Source organism: Alternaria ethzedia (assembly GCF_023757985.1).
Source record: "Alternaria ethzedia strain BMP 0044 chromosome Unknown scaffold_29, whole genome shotgun sequence".
Lineage (NCBI taxonomy): Eukaryota > Fungi > Ascomycota > Dothideomycetes > Pleosporales > Pleosporaceae > Alternaria > Alternaria ethzedia.
The window spans coordinates 255,907-275,318 of NW_026056222.1; the positions used below are offsets into that span (position 1 = coordinate 255,907).

Below are 19,412 nucleotides of genomic sequence, written 5' to 3' on the forward strand. Positions count from 1 at the left end.
TCTAGCTGCCCAATTGCGGATGTTCCCAAATAGGAAACTTCCAGACCAAGCGTGGATTGCGGCAACGTGACTGTCCTTGACGATGCCCGACAGTCTTCAACGCTGCTTGTGCTGCTTACTGATGCGATGTCGCAACGAGGACTTTTTGTGTATATCACGACCTGTCAGAAGCACATCGAGTGTATAGCATGGGTCAAGCGTTGTATTCTTCTTATGTCACGGTACTCTCTCATGCAAGCACCATTGATTGCGGACGTTCAAAAAATGAATGTCGCTCCTGAAGCCGGATTCCGGGTCCAGGCATGAGGCTTGCGTGGCACCGCCACGATTTGCGTTAGTCGGCAGGGATGTGGGATGAGCGCATTGGTCGCATTTGGGAAATCGCAGACGCCGCATGTTCCGCGCCTGCAAAGCCTCGCAAACCTCAGTTGGCTTTGATATTCGCCATTATTCAGCATGCGGTGACACCCGAAGAGCCCCTCCAGACTCCCGAACCATCTTGAATCGCTACAGCGCCTCTGAAGCCGCCCTACCACGATCCGGAGGTGTCGTCAGCTCCGCAACCATACAGCATCACGCGGACCCCCGAGATGGCTGCTAACACGCAGTCGGACAGCAATGCAACCTCTCCAGGCGACCACGAACTCGAGGTCATGGCGGACAATAAGCCCAGCCTCCCGGTAGAGGAGGACATCATGCAGCTGGCGCGACTGGGTGAGATTGCGGCTATACAGAAACTCTTCGACGGCGGCAAGTTCGATGCGACATACAAGGACGAGCAGGGCATAACGCCGCTACATGTGGGTATCACAGAGCATTGGAGCATGTTTCGGGGCTGACTATGAGTAGTGGGCGGCTATCAACAATCACTACGCGCTCTGCCACTTCCTCATCCAGGCCGGCGCGCCCATCAACGCAAAGGGCGGCGATGCTGTCGCGACACCCGTGCTCTGGGCCGCAAAGCGCTGCAACTACTACATCGTCAATCTCCTCCTCGACCACGGCGCCGATCCGCTCCTCACCGACGACCAGGGCTTCAATCTCCTGCACAGCGCAACCCTCGATGGCAATGTGTACCAGATTGTCCTGCTACTACACCAAGACATACCCGTGGATATCGCAGATCCGCAGAGTCACACCCCGCTCATGTGGGCGGCATACAAGGGCTATCCGTCTTGCGTGGACCTGTTTCTCCGATGGGGTGCCAACGTATATGCGACGGACGACCAAGGCTTCACGGCATTGCATTGGGCGCTTGTCAAGGGCAGTCAGGGATCGATACAGAAGCTGCTCGAGTACGGAGCGGACCGGTTCGCCAAGAACAACGACGGCAAGACGCCAGAGGTCACGGCGCAGGAGATGAATACCACCCGGCAATGGCGTCGCGCTCTCATGGAAGCTGGCTTCGACAAGAATGGAAACGCGCGGCAGTTCCCCATCCCGGGAGTGAAAGACACGAGGTGGTTCCTGAGCCGATTCATCTTCTTCTGGCCCTTTGCCATTCTGTTCGTTGCGCTTTCTCTTGTCAGCCATCTGCCAGCGTTTCTTGGTATACCATTGGCCGTGATTGTTGCGTACGTTATGCAATGGGGAGCGCAAAGGTTGTTGCGCTGGGGTCCCTCGAACATGCGAAGCATACATCATACTGTGAGTCGAGTGCTCAAACACATGCGCCTAGTCGCTGACGAGCTTCCAGCCTTTCCTAGCCGGTATCTTCGCTGGCACGCTTTTCTGGGTCGGTGCACGGTGGGCAACGACTGTATTACCGTGTAAGCCATCTTATCTTACACACAGATATCTCGCTAACACAAACGAGGGACGATACGAACGAACTTTCTTCTTAACTTCCTATTTGCGGCGTTTTACGCATCTACGGCCTATTTTTACTTCTTCACTATGACCACTGATCCCGGCTTCGTGCCCAAGTCGGCGAGCAGAAGTGCATCCAAAGCGGTTATTGATGAGCTCATGGAGCTACGACAGTTCGATGAACACCATTTCTGTGTGAATTGTATGGTGCGGAAACCGTTGCGCAGTAAGCATTGCAAGCGCTGCGAGCGTTGCGTCGCGAAGAGTGATCAGTAAGTGTTCCACGTAGGCAGTGAGTGTGGCACTAACTATGACAGTCATTGTCCGTGGGTTAACAATTGTGTGGCGAACAACAATCACAGACATTTTGTTCTATACGTACTGTCTTTGGAGCTCGGTATTGTCATGTTCATCAGGCTGGCACTTGCTTGTAGGTCATCACACCCTGAGTTTGCACTATGAAGCTAACTGGCGCAGACTTGGAGATACGTGACGCACCCACGGATTACCCCAAATGCGCCGTCATCTCACCGGAACTTTGCAAAGTCCTCAACAAAGATCCTTTCACGATTGTGCTCTCAATATGGGCAGCTTTCCAGTTGACTTGGGTGACCATGCTTCTCTGTGTCCAGCTGCTTCAGATTGCGCGGAACCTCACAACCTACGAGAGCATGCGCGGTCATCTCCATGGCGCTACACCCGCAGATGCACTCAACTCCTTTGTTACGACCGGCGACACCAGTCAAGATGTATCTGGCGGTGCCGGCAGCGCACCAACGAACGGGTTTGGATCCGGTCAAGATACGGGCGACATCCCCCGGCGTCCTCAACCCAAAGCCTCCATCTGGGACCAGTGGAAGCGTCTCCTGGGAATCGACACATTCCTTACCATCGCCCTTCACGGAAGTCAAGGAGAGCAAATACGGCGGCAAAGGAGAGGGAACCCCTTTTCACGTGGCATCGTTACGAATTGCAAGGATTTTTGGTGCGATGCCAGTCCAATGTTTGGCACGAAGGAAAGTGGTTATGCGAGGCTTGGTGGTGAGCGAGTAGATTATACGAGGTTGTATGAGGTGCCAAAGATGAGGTATCAGCGGGGCGGAGGGGGTGAGGGAGGGAGATATGAGAGCGTAGCTGCGGAAGAGGAGTCATGATGATGATGCAGACGGTAGTAATGTTAATGATGATGAAGAGTGTGAAAGAGTATCTGCGTATAGACACGTGCGAGAGTTTCTCTGTACCATATCGGCTACTAAAGTGTTGCCGAAACCCCTGCAGCTTCAGCCATACCGGAAGCCAGAAGCCGAGGGTGCAGCGAAGAAACTCCCCGCGCCACCCTAAACAACCCGTCGTGGGTCGCGCACATGCTCGACGCTCCACAGCCCTGCTCAGCTCCGTCGCCTGGCGTTTTTGCTGAGCTTTCTTCTCCGCAATGCCATAGATCCCACTTGTTTCTTTCCTTACTGTCATCGTCGCGAGCTTTTAGGCTGTGCGCCAGATGTCGAAAATGACATCATCCGAGGCCCTGAGAGGGTTGAGGACCCTTTCGCGGTGCGCTGGCCCGGCGCCGAGGAGCATCGCGGCCAGACAGAATTTGGCTGTCGAAAGCAGAAGAGCGCTATGTACGAACTGCGCAAGGAACTCGAGAGCGACGGGCAATGCACGAGGGCTTGTTCTGGCACGCACGAACAAGCTGGCGCATGCTTCGAGCAGAGTTTCTTTTGCGCCGGTGGGCCGCAGAGGATACGCACAGGCTGCGCAAGAGTGTACGTTCGGTAAATAGTAGAGCGACTGCATGGACCGAGTGCTGATCTTCCTAGATGCGCCGGACCAGTCTGAACAGACCCATGGGCCCATGGCCGAGTACGATGCGCGTGTTGAGTCCGGACGACTGCGAGACGACGAGCACCAGCGCAACATTATCAGGAACCTGCAAGATCTTCATGACATGCTGAAATCCTACACGCAACCGCCCGTTCAACAACCTACGATCGAGTCCCTACAGCCGCCCAAGAAGTCGTTCTTCTCCTTCCTCACGTCGTCCAACTCCGCGGGGTCGGCTCTACCACCTATACCCGATTCGCTGCCAAAGGGCATGTACATGTTTGGCGATGTTGGCAGTGGGAAGACAATGATGATGGATCTGTTCTACGACACTCTGCCGCCGAACATCAAGAGGAAGACAAGGATACATTTCCACGCGTTTATGCAGAGCGTACACAAGGATTTGCACAAGATGAAGATGCAGCATGGGAATGATATTGACAGTATACCCTTTGTAGCAGCGGGTATAGCAGAGCGCTCCTCTGTCCTCTGTTTCGACGAGTTCCAGTGTACGGACGTTGCCGACGCCATGATCCTAAGACGACTGATAGAGAGCTTGATGGCCCACGGAACCGTCATTGTCACGACGAGTAACAGACACCCGAACGACCTCTACAAGAACGGAATACAAAGGGAGAGTTTCGTGCCCTGCATAAACCTTCTCAAAACGAGGCTTACAGTCCTGAACCTGGATTCTTCGACAGATTACAGGAAGATTCCACGGCCACCAAGCGGTGTATACCACCATCCTCTAGATGCCTCCGCACAAACCCATGTAGAGAGATGGTTCCGCTTCCTCGGCGATTTCGAAAACGACCCCCCACACCCCGCAATCCATGAAGTATGGGGAAGAGAGGTCCGCGTGCCGAAGGCCAGTGGGAAGTGCGCCGTATTTAGTTTTGACGACATCATCGGACGCGCTACGGGAGCAGCCGATTACCTCGAACTCACGAGACAATATGAGGCGTTTATCATTACAGGGGTGCCTGGAATGAACCACAGGTCAAGAGACTTGGCGCGGAGATTCATCACCTTTATAGATGCCGTGTACGAATCAAGGGTAAGCGAGATGCTGGTAGCACAAGACCCTATAGCAAAAGGCTTGTGATTGGAGTATACCATGCTAACGTAAACCCAGGCCAAGCTAGTAATGACTACAGCCGTTCCACTAACGTCCCTCTTCCTCGACCAAGCCGAACTCAACGACGCGGTAACCGCTACACAAAAGGCTGGGAAACTTCCTACCACAGCCTCTTCTTCATCAAAGCCGCCTGCCAAGTCTGCGCAAGCGGACGACCACGAAGCCATCTCGGACGTAATGCGCAATCTCATGGACGACCTTGGTATGAACATGGATATGTTGAAGAACAGCAGTATCTTCTCTGGCGATGAAGAAAGGTTTGCATTCGCGAGAGCGTTGTCGAGATTAAGTGAGATGGGGAGTCAAGAATGGGTTGAACGCGGACTGGGCCTTGAAAAGAGGGGTGGAAAGGGAGAGATGGAGGGCTGGCAGAAGGTTAGGAGTAGATGGAGAGAGGATAGCATGTAGGCGTGGATGCTTGCAACATGACATATTCTGCCATGCTTTGAAGCTATCATCATTCCATTGATCTGAACATGACAATCTTTATCAAAGCTCCCAGGCGAAAGCTGGTAAATATTTGGCGCCCAGCGCTTGTGATGGACTTTTCTGCGGGGACATGCATAGAGCTAGAGTACGCCTTTGAGCGAAACCTGAAACCTATACACAAGTGGGTGTCGTCGACAACAAGTCACTGTAGACCCTTAGTATCCTAATCTGAGAGCCGCCGGAAGCGGTCGATGTGCTCTTGTCTTTGAGACTCCATTGCTGGGCCGGAGAGATCAGAAGAACGATCAAAGGACAGTTTTTCGATCTTGATTCCAAAACATGTCAAGATAGTCGTGATCGACGCGTCTCCTTGTCCGATAATACTGCGATGTGCGATGCGGTGCTTATGTCGGACGTTGGGCATCTGTACGTGTCAGGCCACGAATCGTCATCATCGTACCAGTGGATGGAAATATCGAGATGCCGTGGTGGTGAGCAGTCAGGCATTTTTGATCGACCCGGTTCATTTGGCCGAAACCTGCGGAGCCGCGGTATGGCCGGCCGACATGCTGCTCGCTGGCACACAGACGTGATCGCCTCGTGATCGCCAATATTGCTAGTTTCCAATGCGATTGTCGGGCGGCAACGTTTGCGGTCAGATTTCATTTCCTAGACAAAGGCTGCAGAGGCTAACGAAGCACATGTTGCAACCACGCGTTTCCTAAAAGTAGCGTGGCGGAAACGGCGGAGGCGGCAAGTATCGCGTGCAGTTTGGCTGTGGCTGAGGTGTTGCAACGAGAACCATGTCTGGAGCATGTCTGAGCACGTCTGAGCACGTCTAACGATGTTGGCGGTGAAGGTCAAGGCAGCCAATAACGCAGGCTGCGGGAAGCGTCCCAAGTCACATGGACCTTGGCTGTACGTCATGGCCGCGACGCTAGCATTGGTAGCCGCGATATGCACGACCGCGGGCCAGCGATAACCCTCCTTCCTGAGCACGCGCATTGTTCGTAGTAAGCACATGTTTGTGCTGCCTCCCCAACGTGGATATGGAGACTCCACATCCCGTCACCTGTCCTTATCGTGCATCTGCAGCGTCGTGGAGACTCAGGGTGTTGGTGTGGAGAGAGGGTCCTCGTGAGTCTTGCGCTGAACAGACTAGTCATCAGAGGCTTGGTATCGATTACAGGCTGCGGCGTGTGATATAGACCTCGCTGCCTCTCCAACACCCCTCTTGCTCTGTTTGTGAGTATCCTTTCCAAGGGCAGACGGCATGGTCAACTTCACTCCCTGGCGGAAGCCGCAACCAGCGGAGGCGGGTGCTGAGAGTTCGACTGCCACATCCACCACACAAGAGAAGGATACCCCACGGCCCAAGTGGAATCTGGGGATCCTGAGCGACCCACAGACGGACGAAGTGCCTGGTAAGGACGTTCCTGCACTATGATCGATACACGAACAAACAATTAATACCCTCTTCACAGGCTCCGTTATCCTTCTGTCCAAGACGCACAACCGCAACGAGCCGCTAGGACTGCAACACGCCCACGCACGCACATCCGCCTCGTCGCTACCCACCACACAGCGCCCCCAGCCCCTGCGAACTGCCTCGCATGGCTCCCGCCAGTCGTCCCGTTCGCGGCGGCCCGAGAAGAAGCGTACAAAGGACGGCCGCTTCATTCTGGACCCTCAGCCCGAGGATTCAGCAAATGACCCGCTCAACTGGGCTCAGGTGCGACGCGACCTCGCTCTCATATCGCTCGGCTTCTACTGTATGGTCGGAGGAGGCATGACGCCGCTGTTGGCTGCTGGCTTCAACGATGTAGCTGATACATACGACGTGACGATTCCCCAGGTGGCCTTGACTACAGGCCTGTACATGTTGGGACTTGGTCTCGGCAGCGTCGTTGCATCACCTACTGCCATCTTGTTTGGCAAGCGACCCGTCTACCTGGGCGCAATCATACTGTTCACCATTTCCTCGATATGGTGCGCCGTGTCGCCGAACTACGCCTCACTGGTGGTGGCTCGTATTGTCCAAGGCTTTGCCGTTTCTCCGGTCGAGTGTTTGCCCAGTGCTACCATTGCCGAGATTTTCTTCCTCCACGAAAGAGCGTATCGCCTGGGTATCTACACACTACTTTTGCTCGGCGGAAAGAACCTGATCCCCTTGGTCAGCGCCGTCATCGTGCAAACGCTCGGATGGCGATGGGTTTTCTGGATTACCGCCATTGTTGTCGGGTTCTGCTTCTTCCTCATCTTCTTCTTCGTGCCCGAAACATTCTGGGACCGAGCACCTAAGCCAGCCAAGCGACACACTCGCGCCCGCAGTAAGAGTCCAGGAAAACACCATGGACATTTCCACTTGCCAAATCTTCATCACAAGAAGGCCACAGATGGACAAGCGCAGCACGTATCGTCAATGCCAGCGACGCCCTTGCCAGCATCGCCTCTGGCGGGACCTCACGAGCAGCCTGCCAAACGCCATAAGAATGCCCATGTTGGATTTGCAGAGCCGGATCCCGATGAAAAGACTGGCCACGTAGATATGGCTGACGAGACTGTACGCCATGCAAGTGTTCCGCCAACTCCTCGCTCCCCGATGAGTATTCATTCTACCCCGGGCGAGGACCCAAGACACGACTACTTTGGCCAGCTCCCGGCAAATCTGGGGTCCGACCCCGAGAAGCAGGATATTCGAGCGGACAGCGGACACCCGCCGTCGGATCCTGCTGCAGCGGATCACATCTCGGAGCAGCTGAGCATCCACTACACCGACTACTACCGTGATGCCCCACCAAAGTCGTACCGGCAGTCGCTCAGACCGTGGAACGGACGTCTTGTCAAGGACAAATGGCTTCGCGTCGCGGTCCGCCCCTTCATTCTATTCGCCTATCCCGCAGTCCTTTGGTCGTCGCTTGTCTACGCTCTCGCTGTTGGTTGGCTGATTGTGCTTTCTGAGTCGGTTGCCCACATCTACCGCGATACCTCGTATAACTTCACCCCGCTTCAAGTGGGTCTAGTCTACATCTCGCCTTTCATAGGTGGCGTTCTTGGTACGGCAGTGGCAGGTCGAGTTTCCGACCTTGTAGTACGCTACATGGCGCGCAAGAACGATGGTGTATACGAGCCGGAATTCCGTCTTCTTATGGCGTTGCCAATCGCGATTAGCACTGTTATTGGACTTATGGGCTTCGGCTGGAGTGCAGAAGAGAAGGACAATTGGATTGTCCCTACCGTCTTCTTTGGCGTCATCAGTTTCGGTTGCTCGCTGGCTAGTACCACATCGATTACTTTCGTTGTGGACAGTTACCGCATGTACGCAGGCGAGGCACTTGTTACGCTCAATTTCTCGAAGAGTAAGTCGCTCCTCAACATCACTTTGAGCATAAACATGCTAACGCACCTTGACAGACGTTTTACACGGCTTCATCTTTTCCCTCTTCTTCCCGCATTGGCTTGAATCGAGTGGTAGCAAGGATACATTTTTGGCGATTGGCGGCATTCAGTTAGGATGCATGTTGTTCAGCATCCCCATGTACATCTACGGAAAGAGGGCACGCATGTGGACTGTCAGGAAGAACTTGATGGAGAAGTTTTAGAGGTATTCGATAGATTTGACTATGCGAAAAGATTGGATATGCAACAAGCAACTGTCTTCTCCCGTGAACTGCGAACAGTATTGCTGTTCGTCGTGCGAACATCTTGCATGAGGATGGTAAAGTGCCTGCATGAGGTATGTTATCTGCCAATGCCAATGTAAATGTAATCTTGCTTATCGCAGGTACGGCCGGATACAGATCGTGTCGGATCCAAGTAAAGAGAGTTCTGCTGATGAACTTTCGTCATCCTCTAAACCTTATATCTGTTGTTGTGCCTAACATGGACATCAAATCGACACCTAGTACACCGCTCGTTGCTTAGACGACGACGCTTCGCCCTTGGCGGCGGGCAGTATTTTGCGCTCGACGCACCCTGCGGCCCCCGCTCAGGCTACATCAAACAGCCCCTTCAACACCAGATTGAACCCTCACACCGCCTATACCACCGTTTTTGGACTTGCTAGATATCCTTCTTGTCACCAAGTAACTCGCACATACACCTATATACACAATGGTATGTAAACGACGTTCCTTCCCCCCGAAACTCGGACCCCGCATCACTCGTGGCTTCCACGCTATCGTTGGTTGGCCGCGGCCAGGTCGTCCCTGCCCTGACCAGCGGAAAATGGGCAGCGGCGAGTGGCCGCAACAGCACAACGCGCGTGCTTCACTTTGTCGCACATGGTGTCAACAGAGCCCCTTCACTCCGGCAGCAGCAACACATCGACCGAACGCTTCAACCCACAACAACAACCCCGCTACTAGCAACTTGACAACACACGACGCAAAGAGCAATGGATAACAGTAACCAGGCCTCCACAAACTACCGCGAAGCTTTCCAGCTCTTCGACAAGCGCGGCAACGGCCGTGTCGACCGCGGCGCACTGGGCGACCTCCTCCGCGCATGTGGCCAAAATCCTACACTGGCTGAGATTGCCGACCTCGAGCGTGGTGTTGGTGCAGACTGTACGTATCTCCACATGCCATGATTCGCCTTCCACAGGCGTCTCACCCCCGCTGCACCTGGACTCCAGGGCTAACCACTTGTGCGCAGTCGACTTCGACACCTTCTCCAAGATCCTCAACCGCCCCGGCGGCTTCCGCGAACCCTTTGACATCGAAGAGTACATCCGTGGCTTCCAGGTCTTCGATAAAGATAGGAGTGGCTTCGTCGGCAAGGGTCAGATCAAGTACATTCTGACCAACCTGGGCGAGAAGATGAGCGAGGAGGAGGTCGATGAGCTGTTCAAGAGCACCATCGATGCTAGCAATAACGAGGTGGACTACAGGGGTGAGTCTCTACGTGTCCACATACACTGAGAGTGACATTGGCTAACTCCTTGCTACAGAGTTCGTCAAGACGATTGCGGAGAACTAGGCTACGGTTCCTGCCGTCCTTGTTTCGTTTCTTCGGCACCATCTTCTTCCCTTCCATTAGGATTTTACGCGAGCATGTCTGAAACGGGTCACGGTTTTTTGCATGCGGATTACGTCGGCGTTGGAACTGTCTTAACATGATACATATACACTTCTTTGATATCTGCACAGTAGGGCTGCAGGGCATGGGAGTCAGATAGCTGCGAGCAGCGAATCAAGATGCACAGACAATATGATAATAAGTCGAGTAATGCGAGTCACGCATGTGCAAGTGAGAAGTTGTTGTAAACAGGGAATGCAACTCTGTTTTTGGATCCATAAGGGACGCTGTGTGCTTATAGACATGTAGGCTTCTTTCCTCCTGTAGCATGAGAAGCCTTGCGCGTTCACCAATGGGGTATCTAGATGTGAGAAGGGTGAGGAAATAAAAACGTCCCGCTGATCCACGCGGCCAAACTCCGAGCGACATGGAAAAAGCAACCGAAATCAATAAACGCCGAGACCCAGATTCGTCAGGGTAATCGTAATCGTGATTCCATAAATTCTGTTGAGAAGCACTGTGCGTAATCCCCAGGGGGAAGAGTAGCGGAAGGTGGGGAGCCCCAGGACTCAACGGCTGACGGATCCGCCCTATGCCTTGACCTGAGTGACATTGACAGTGCCCATCCCTGCGCCGCCCACTGCGGATGCAGATGCGGGTGCGGTAGCCGTCTTCCCCATGATCATGTCGCTCGTCTTGACGAAGCCACCCGGGAGAAGGAAGACGTAGTCTTCGCGCCTGCCGGACCGATCAACGGAGAACTGTTGCCAGTCTAGCTGGTAGCCCACAACCAGATTGCACCGTCCGCAGCGCTGCAGATAACGCTTCTCGAAGCCCTCGTCGCTGGTTATGATTTCAGCTTGGCGATCTTGTCGGGTGGACAGGAGGAGGCCGTAGTGGTCTTGCGAAGCCGCGTTCTTGTTGCGACCGGAAGTGGGCGCTGGAGGCAGCGGCATGATGTGTGCGGCATCGCGCGTGTGTTGGCGTTTGGGTAAGGAGGGCAGTGGTGTGGTGGTTGCGAGTAGCAGATGATTGCACAGGCAGTGGTATGTGTAGACTGTGTTGCTGGCCTGGAGGGAGATCTTCTCCTCAGGAGTGGGAGAAGGCATGGCGAAGTAGGCGCGTGAAGTGGTGGCGATATCCATCGTGGAGGTTGTGTGGGTGGATGTGTGAGAGGAAGGTGTAGTGGATGGTCCTGGAACAGGCGTGTCGGGGAATTTATGCTTGTGAGCAAGAAGCGATGCCGAGACCCTTTATATAGTCGCCTAGAAATGATGCGCGGTACCGATCAACGGAACCGTGGTTGGATGGATACAGCGAGAACGCGGGCTGGCGTATGTGGTAGTCGCGCTATGTAATCGAAGTGGAACGTGGTGGAATATGCTATGTCCGATTGGAGTTGAGACGGGCAGAAAATCGGAGGTCCGACCCTCTTATAGCTGGAGCGAAGGAAGGTCGACGACGAACCCTGATGCTGGTTCCTACGCTTGAGAAACAAGCGTACGTGGTGGGACTGTGGGGATCCTTCCTGTCTCGTCGTGCACAATGTAGGATCGCCGCCAGTGCAGAGTGCCAAGTCAATCAATAGTAGCTTGTCTGTGCAAAGGCAGAAGCGGGTGAGGCGGAGGCGGAGGCGTGTTTGCGCTGGAGGGTAATTTGTTTGAAAGCCGGGCCGGGCTCGAAACCCTATGCTCCAGCCAAGCTCAGTTATGAGACCCTCTTGGCGTGTCCTGTTGGTGGAGTAGGCGGTCCAAGTAAGCTAAGCTTGGAGTCAGAGGGTGCTAGCAGAAAGGTCTGAGTGAAAAGGGTCCACTAGGCGCTCCACAGTAGTAACGGGAATTGATAAGAGCAAGCAGTGCAGGTGGGCATGGGCTTCAGGCAGAGGATGTGAGATTTATAGTGCCATAGGCGGCCGGCGGAGGAGGAGTAAGGGCAGAGGGCGTCGGCGGCGTCATTGCAGATTGCGCGGACAGCGGCCAACCCCACGATGCGGCGTCGGCGTCCCCACGGTGCTGGACGTGCGTCTGGGTGTGCGAATCGATGTGTAGCACCTCAGCACGCGTCGCATCAGTTCGACGCGGATTGCGCCGCCTGCAACTCAGCATGTGACACGATATGAGATTGGGCCGAGAACGGGGCCCTCTGGTCGCCTCGCCTCGAGATTCCGGTGTAGCGTGGGCGCTACGGCGGTGGTGGGGTGAAGAGGTATGGCGTGCATGGTGCATGGAAGCGCACGAGGAATGTTCCGTGCGCCGTCGCCCGCTGGCGCTGAGTTGAGACTGCTTGGCGCCTCAGTGCTTGCGACGACGCTTAGACGCCATCTGAGGCGACACACGGGGAGGATGCCGCTCACCAAGGACGTCGTCAAGTTTGGCTCCTTTGTCGTCACCAACCAGGTGCGTTGTGCCTGTGCAGCCGCTGCCGTAGTCGCAGCTGAAGCTAACTCCATGTAGGTCTTCCACCTAACACGCCTGTCCTTTGCCATAGTCAACCTCAAGCCACTACTGCCCGGCCATGTCTTGGTTTCGCCGCGTCGGGTCGTGCCACGTTTCAACGATCTATCCGCTGCCGAAGTGCAAGACCTCTTCCTGACTGTACAACGCGTATCCCGCATGGTGGAGCGAGTCTTCAGTGCCTCGTCTCTCAACATCGCCATACAGGATGGCGTCGATGCAGGCCAGAGCGTGCCTCACGTTCATGCACACATCATTCCTCGCAAGAAGGACGACCTAGAAGAGAAGGGCGGCACAGACGCTATATACGCCATGATGGAGAGCGAGGACGCAGACCTCAGTAAGCAGCTAGCCAACAAGGAGAGGGCAGCCGGGGCAGGTCTCGCTGAAGAAGAGAGAAAGAGTCGCTTTCCTGCTGTGGACAACGATAGCCGCAAGCCCAGGAGCGACGACGAGATGCAGAAAGAGGCCGAATGGCTGGCAGAGGAGATGGCCCGCGACGAACAAACCGCAGGGACTGCATAAGATGGCCAACGCGCTGTCTAGGTGGTTTCTTCTTGGACCGTCATGCTATACTCGGAGACTATGCATCGCAGCTACTGCAAGCAATGGCGTCCACATTGGACTCAAGCCTTGCCTCATACTTGCAGATGATGGATGGTGCATATGCAGACGCTTGCAGTTCAGAACAGTGTGCTTGCAATAAATGAGTGCTCTTCATAAATCCAACACTGATAAATCCTGGATTTGTCGCCACGCAGTCATCTCCTCCCGTCTCTTCCCGTCCGCTCGCTTGAGCGCCATTGTACTTTCGACGCTTCCTCGTTGTCGAGAAACCCTGCATAGCCTTCGAACGCACAACGCAAAATGGCCTATTCTGCACGGTAACAAGCATCCCGGGATTCGCGTCAAAATCTGTACCTTTGCCTGCGGCGCAGTCGCGTTTGCTTCCGTTATGCAGGAAATCTTGGCGCTGCAGCCTGCAGCCTGGATTGCCGCCCCAACACCGCGCCTTCTACCGTCGTGTATATCACGCTACCACTGGTAACATTCTCCTCGTTCCTCGTGTCTTCAAGAACTAATCCTTCAGCAGTCGCCCCAGATCACTTCGCTCCAGGTCGCGGGTTCGTTAGAACGCTGGGTCTTGGCGTAGGTAGCCTTTGCTGTGTAGTACCAAGGTACCGCTCAGTCGATAAGCTGATCAACTTCAAATTGTCGGCCTCCTGCGAATATTTCAAGCCATCGCTCACGATCTCAACATCCACAGGTCGTCGTTACAGCAAAACAATGACGTCCTCTAATACCGACTCAGACTCTGATGAAGTCGAATTCCTACACGAGACATACAAGGGAAAGGAAGTCATTACTCTCCAGGACGAATTCGAGCATGCCAACGACACTGAGCAGACGCCTCGCAACTACTCATCACCATCTATGATAGGCTTCCGCCTGCTCGACCTTCCGGCGGAACTGCGAATCCACGTATACTCGTTTCTGATCCCACACAACATGGAAATTACATTCGAGCGGTATGGATGGTCGAGTAGCAACGAACCCGACTGGACCACAAATGCCTTCCGAAAGGACGAAGACTTCTCATACAAGATAGGAAGCAATCCATATTACAAAAACACGAAAGTGCGCCGCTATAACCATTTTACGGTCGAGACACAATTATTCCGAGTGAGTAAATTCGTCTCCAATGAGACCAAGTGTAAGTCATCCCGTTGACTCGTATCATTCTGTACTAATGCTTCCAGCGGTTATGTATGGGTCGAATACCTACAACTTTACTGTACATGGAAATTCCATGTGGCCAAAGTCACTACGGAGCCCGTTCGTCTTTGGACCTCTCGGTCATCCCGATCGACTCCCTCTACTACGTAACCTGCGAAGCATCCATATCGACGTAATACCCGATGTCGATAGCCACTGGGCGGTTAAGCGTCAGCGATCAAGACTTGAGTATCTTGTCGAGATTCTGAAAGAGCATGCAGATGACACCGACCAAAAGTCTCTTTTGCAAGATCTGAAAGTTGATTTCCAGCTCGTCTCACAAGACAAGATGAAGAGGATGCTGCGCGATCGTCCTACCTGGCAGCAGGTCGTAAAGCCTAGTATTCCTGAAGACACTGGGAAGTTCATGTTCGGTCTTGAAAGCCTGGCATCCCTCCGGGGTATCAGAGACGTCGAGATCAACGGACTACCGGAGTGGTACACGAAATGCCTACAGCTAGCTATACAGGGCAAGGGAGGAGACATTCAAGAGACGGACTGGCCGCTCGTGGAAGTCAAACGTCGTGCGAATGGGAAGCGCAGGTCGTCGAAGAAGTTGTTCGTCTCGATTCGCAAATGGCATCAGCCAACCCTGGATTGGAAGGAGTTTGCTGAACGTAACGACATCACAACCCCAGCTGACATTGACAAGTTCTGGGCAGACGAGGCGTAGACTTGGCAGTTGTGCATGCTTATCTTACTCAAACAACGAGGCTATGTACACTAAGCTCCTGTAACAGCGGAGTCTGAATCATGCGGTACATTGAAACAGACATCCTCAAGACGCGTGGGTGTATCAGCAGGAAGATGAAGCAGCTCGTTGCGCTCATGGTCATATATGATCGTACAGCCTCGTTAGGCCATGTATTCACAAGTTTCGGTGATGATGGTCCTGACAAGTGACAGTCTGGACCGATTCAGCTTCAACGTAATTGTGAAGTTAACAGCGGTTGGAAGCATTCGAGGGAGGAAGCTCTATAGATGACGATTCACATGTGACACAGCTGCTGCATCGGCTTCGTAGCTCACATGAGTAATCCCTGAAGGGACGGCGACTATCAACAGCTATTCCATCACTTTTTGGCCTGCTTGACTGCAGAGATGACTGCGTGTAGACGTGTGACTCTTGCTGTACTACTCCATCCATGTATGGTACCTACAGGTATGTGGCTTGCCCCACGTTTGCGGCTTGATTGGCTGGCGAGCATGACGCGAACTACGACCATGACCTAATGACTCCTATCGCGCCGCGGCCTTTATCGCCATCTGCCCCTAAACACATGCTCAGTGGGTAATAGACTTCTGTCTCCTTGTCCTCTGTTCAGATATCTATCTACTACGATCTCGTAGCATCTCCCTTTGTTGAAGCCCATCCCTACCACGCCTCCCGTAGTTCGCACCCTCAACGCCACCACAATGGCCGTCGGCGATATTCCCTCAAGCCCTCAGCAGGCAGCTGCCCCGCCTCAGCCCATCGACATCGAAGCGTGGACCGAGCAAGCAACAGTTGCGCTCAGCTCGGTGGCTATATCCGCCCCTGGTGATGCGCTTCAGGGTACCTCGGTTACGCTTGCGATACCGCTCGACCATGATGCGCCTGCCGCTGCCGCCCACCCCGTAGGTGCCTCGGCAGCTGCAAAGGAGGGTGGCTACTATCATCGCAAGGAACCACTCCGTCGCGACAGCTTGAAGAGGCGTGAAGCCCTGCTCCGGGGCAAAGAGGGGTCAAGGCGCAGGCAGCGTTGGGAGAATGGTACGTTGAGGGTCTGCCCCTCCCCCTTCCGCTGGAGACGCTTTGCGCATCGCGACACCATCTCCTGATCTTCCCATGCACTGCGAGTAATTCATCGTTTAAAGTGCGCGTCAATTGATTTCTAGCCAGACCGCCTCCTGAACAACCCCTACGCTGAGCCTCCGCTGCCGAAGGACTGGGAGGTCCATCCTACCTACACGTCCAAGAATGTACCCTACTATCTCGCTCCGCTCTGGGACGCCGGCCTCAAGCGCCAGTCCAACGAACGCAAGACCGCCGCCGTCGCCCAAAAGTCCGCGACCAAGACTGTAGCCAACAAGCCCACGACTCCCGGTGTCGTGCCCAAGGAGCTGCGCGAGAAGCTGAAGCGATCGCGCGGTGCCAAGGGTCTGCTCATGGACCTTGAAGGCGAAGTGCGCAAGTTCGTAGAGGGCTGGGAAGAAAAGGAGCGCAAGGCAGAGCAGGACGGCCTGCCTGCCGATCCGGACAGCGAAGACGACGAGATCGTCTTCGTTGGAAGGAACGGGCAGATGAACGATCTCCGCTCGCCTACAGAGGCTGAGGCTATTAAGAAGGAGCTCATGCTCTTTGAGACACCCGAGGAAGACGTTGGAGGCAGCTTCGGACGTTGGCTCGTACACCACATTGGGGTCTACTATGGCTTGAAGACCTGGAGTGTCACTGTTGGCAATCCAGCCAGGCGCGAAGCCTATGTTGGCCTAAAGGGTGCGAAGCTCCAGGCTGGCAACACTGGCAGCCAGGTCTGTGGCACCTTGCCTCGACCGCTCTATGGCTTGGTATAGCTTGCTCATGGCCTCTTGAGCTCCTTCAAGATCTGTCGCGCACTCCATGTCTGTTCATTTGGTCTGCTTCACTCATGTACACGGCATGTACATGACTCTGTATCTTGGACTCACACCTTTTCATGATTTTTGTCGCTGCTGCGAATCGCATCTAGATGGATGAGCCGTAACTCTTCGAATCACACATCATGTCCTTCTAGGAAGCTTGACTGAACAATCAATCGTGTTGCTGATGCTATGCTCAATTGGAAGTAAGGCTGACCCAAAGCTCGGTCGCGTAGCACAAAGCAGGGCCAACCTCTTAGCTCGGCTTTGTGCTGTGCATGCACACATGAGTCGCGAACGTTAGGACCATGCTACGTGCCCTGACTCTCTCATAGACTTGTTCTTCTAGGATCACACAATGTTGTCAGTGGCGTTTATGCGTTACTTCGCATAAGAAGATCGTCTGCAGGAACGATCCTTCCGATGTAATTCGTTCGTCATCGCATCGAATGTCCTTGTCGCGCACCCCCATACCTGGACAACGTCCCGCTTTTGCAGGTGGCTACAATCCACAAGACAAGGGTGTTCCTATCGGAATCGGATTGAACATCCTTCCAAATGATAGTCGTGAGGGGTGGTCTTGGCGTTGGAGCGAACGGATATAACCCTTGATCGCGCCAAACTTCGAATGCGTTGCTACCATCAATCGTCCTCATAAAAGTACCAACATGGCGACTGAGATGCAAACGCCCGAGGTGTACGCCCCCAAAATCTCCGAGTAAGCATTATAGTCATGTGGCAACGACTTACAGAAAAGCTTACTAGTGTCTTAGGTGTCTGAATGATGAACACCAGTTTCCTCTTTTCAAGAAATTGCTTACGCTTTACAACACTCAACTTCATCAATTATACTGGAAGCATCCATGGTGGTTCTTGCACGGCAGTCAAATAGAACCAATGTACATGCAGCTGCTTCCCTTCCACGTTCGCGCAATCACTAATTCTGCCACCAGACTTTTACACCGCGAAGGCGGTCCTATCTTCTTGGCCTACGCAACAACGAACTACATGCTGATAAAACACTATCTGCCTCGTGAAGTTCGGGACATGATTTGGGCCCAGGTCTGGGACGAACATACCGTTGAGGAAAGCCTCGTTTACATGCGCAATACCATCAACAGCACCTGCCGTCTGTGCCTCAACACTAAGAACCTAAACTGTCCATATCATCTATGTCTCCCATTCTTTGTGCGCCCGGAGCTGGTTGGATCAGAGATGGCGACAGAACTAGTGGAGTCATGGTACAACATTGCAGCGACCAAGCACCACAAGCTACTCTACGCGTGGACCGCCAAGGGTGTACAGGAGATCATTTGCAAGGACGCTTTCAACATTGGACGCGAACCAGCCCAGTTCATAAGAAAGCTGGAAATCAGCATGAATGTGGACGATTTCGTTCCACCACGGGTGCCATTGGAACCGGGAAAAGAGGGTTGGGGCGATATCAGGAGTGCAGAACATCGCCGGGAACTCATCACCGAGCCTCTTTTGAAGATCCAAAACAAATCGGGATTCCGGTTCAAGATTGAAGTCTGCCACAGTCACATCAGGCTCAACCTCTGGAAAGAGGTTTTCGACACGTTTCGAGAACCGGTGAGAGTGATGAAGGACGAAGGGGCGATCGTGAAAGCCACCTTTATCTACAAGGGAGGTTATAATAGGAGTGACGATGTGGCAACGTACGACATCTTGGATGCTATGACACAGCCCGAGGAGGAATGGAAAGCGAACGCAGTAGCGTTCTTTGATGCGGTTTGTTTTTCTTCACTTTCGCACTTCGCATCCAGCTGACCACACGCATCAGCGACGCAGAATTCCAGACGAGCACCGTCTGTACCGGGATGAGGATCGCCCAAATTTCAATCCAGAGAGCCAGGCGTATCTCACTCAAAAAGAACTCGAAGACCGCCATGAATCCTACATGGATTCGCTCAATTACTCTGGCACAGATGACGGCCCTCCGCCCCATGATTATCTGCGCGAGTACATGGAAACAGGGACTTTGAAGCATGAGGAAGGAGTCTGTCGGTGCCCCGATTGTAATACGGCCCTCGGAGATCACCTGCGGCGGGCAAGATACCATTACTCGAGTGACGACGATGACGAGCACGGTGGCCACATTGGCTACATTGGCAACACCTACTACCATTATGATGATGATGACGAGGAGGACGAAGAGGATGATGAGGAAAGTGATGAGGGTGATGATAATGGAAGCGACGGGAATGCTGGAAGCGACGGTGAAGAGATGGATGATGTTCAAGGCGGACAGCAGTCAGGCGCTTCTCATCAAACGTAAGCTTGTTTGAGGCATATCTCAGGATATGGCCGCAAAGTAGTCCTACAGTAACAATGAGACT

General features: G+C 53.8%; 9 protein-coding genes across 9 annotated transcripts; 8 read left to right on the plus strand and 1 right to left on the minus strand.

The window, feature by feature from the left end:
- Positions 1-590: 590 nt before the first annotated feature.
- On the plus strand, positions 591-2,963 carry J4E87_008817 (uncharacterized protein; the record flags this gene model as incomplete). The annotated part of the gene is made up of 6 exons (XM_049380401.1): positions 591-800; positions 850-1,647; positions 1,697-1,769; positions 1,817-2,081; positions 2,127-2,239; positions 2,287-2,963. The coding sequence occupies 6 exons, from the start codon at positions 591-593 to the stop codon at positions 2,961-2,963; spliced, it is 2,136 nt and encodes a 711-aa protein (XP_049229898.1).
- A 641-nt stretch (positions 2,964-3,604) lies between these two features.
- Positions 3,605-5,182, plus strand: J4E87_008818 (uncharacterized protein; the record flags this gene model as incomplete). Its single annotated transcript, XM_049380402.1, has 2 exons — positions 3,605-4,693; positions 4,772-5,182. The coding sequence occupies 2 exons, from the start codon at positions 3,605-3,607 to the stop codon at positions 5,180-5,182; spliced, it is 1,500 nt and encodes a 499-aa protein (XP_049229899.1).
- Positions 5,183-6,476: 1,294 nt separating this feature from the next.
- Positions 6,477-8,805, plus strand: J4E87_008819 (uncharacterized protein; the record flags this gene model as incomplete). Its single annotated transcript, XM_049380403.1, has 3 exons — positions 6,477-6,627; positions 6,688-8,562; positions 8,618-8,805. 3 exons carry the CDS (start codon positions 6,477-6,479, stop codon positions 8,803-8,805), a joined length of 2,214 nt encoding a protein of 737 aa, XP_049229900.1.
- Positions 8,806-9,486: 681 nt separating this feature from the next.
- Positions 9,487-10,183, plus strand: J4E87_008820 (uncharacterized protein; the record flags this gene model as incomplete). Its single annotated transcript, XM_049380404.1, has 4 exons — positions 9,487-9,491; positions 9,611-9,771; positions 9,860-10,096; positions 10,155-10,183. 4 exons carry the CDS (start codon positions 9,487-9,489, stop codon positions 10,181-10,183), a joined length of 432 nt encoding a protein of 143 aa, XP_049229901.1.
- Positions 10,184-10,812: 629 nt separating this feature from the next.
- On the minus strand, positions 10,813-11,367 carry J4E87_008821 (uncharacterized protein; the record flags this gene model as incomplete). The annotated part of the gene is made up of 1 exon (XM_049380405.1): positions 10,813-11,367. The coding sequence occupies one exon, from the start codon at positions 11,365-11,367 to the stop codon at positions 10,813-10,815; it is 555 nt and encodes a 184-aa protein (XP_049229902.1).
- Positions 11,368-12,564: 1,197 nt separating this feature from the next.
- J4E87_008822 (uncharacterized protein) lies at positions 12,565-13,200 on the plus strand (the record flags this gene model as incomplete). The annotated part of the gene is made up of 2 exons (XM_049380406.1): positions 12,565-12,618; positions 12,676-13,200. 2 exons carry the CDS (start codon positions 12,565-12,567, stop codon positions 13,198-13,200), a joined length of 579 nt encoding a protein of 192 aa, XP_049229903.1.
- A 762-nt stretch (positions 13,201-13,962) lies between these two features.
- J4E87_008823 (uncharacterized protein) lies at positions 13,963-15,124 on the plus strand (the record flags this gene model as incomplete). Its single annotated transcript, XM_049380407.1, has 2 exons — positions 13,963-14,389; positions 14,436-15,124. 2 exons carry the CDS (start codon positions 13,963-13,965, stop codon positions 15,122-15,124), a joined length of 1,116 nt encoding a protein of 371 aa, XP_049229904.1.
- Positions 15,125-15,867: 743 nt separating this feature from the next.
- Positions 15,868-17,007, plus strand: J4E87_008824 (uncharacterized protein; the record flags this gene model as incomplete). The annotated part of the gene is made up of 2 exons (XM_049380408.1): positions 15,868-16,204; positions 16,334-17,007. 2 exons carry the CDS (start codon positions 15,868-15,870, stop codon positions 17,005-17,007), a joined length of 1,011 nt encoding a protein of 336 aa, XP_049229905.1.
- A 908-nt stretch (positions 17,008-17,915) lies between these two features.
- Positions 17,916-19,351, plus strand: J4E87_008825 (uncharacterized protein; the record flags this gene model as incomplete). Its single annotated transcript, XM_049380409.1, has 3 exons — positions 17,916-17,921; positions 17,962-18,804; positions 18,857-19,351. The coding sequence occupies 3 exons, from the start codon at positions 17,916-17,918 to the stop codon at positions 19,349-19,351; spliced, it is 1,344 nt and encodes a 447-aa protein (XP_049229906.1).
- Positions 19,352-19,412: the final 61 nt, after the last annotated feature.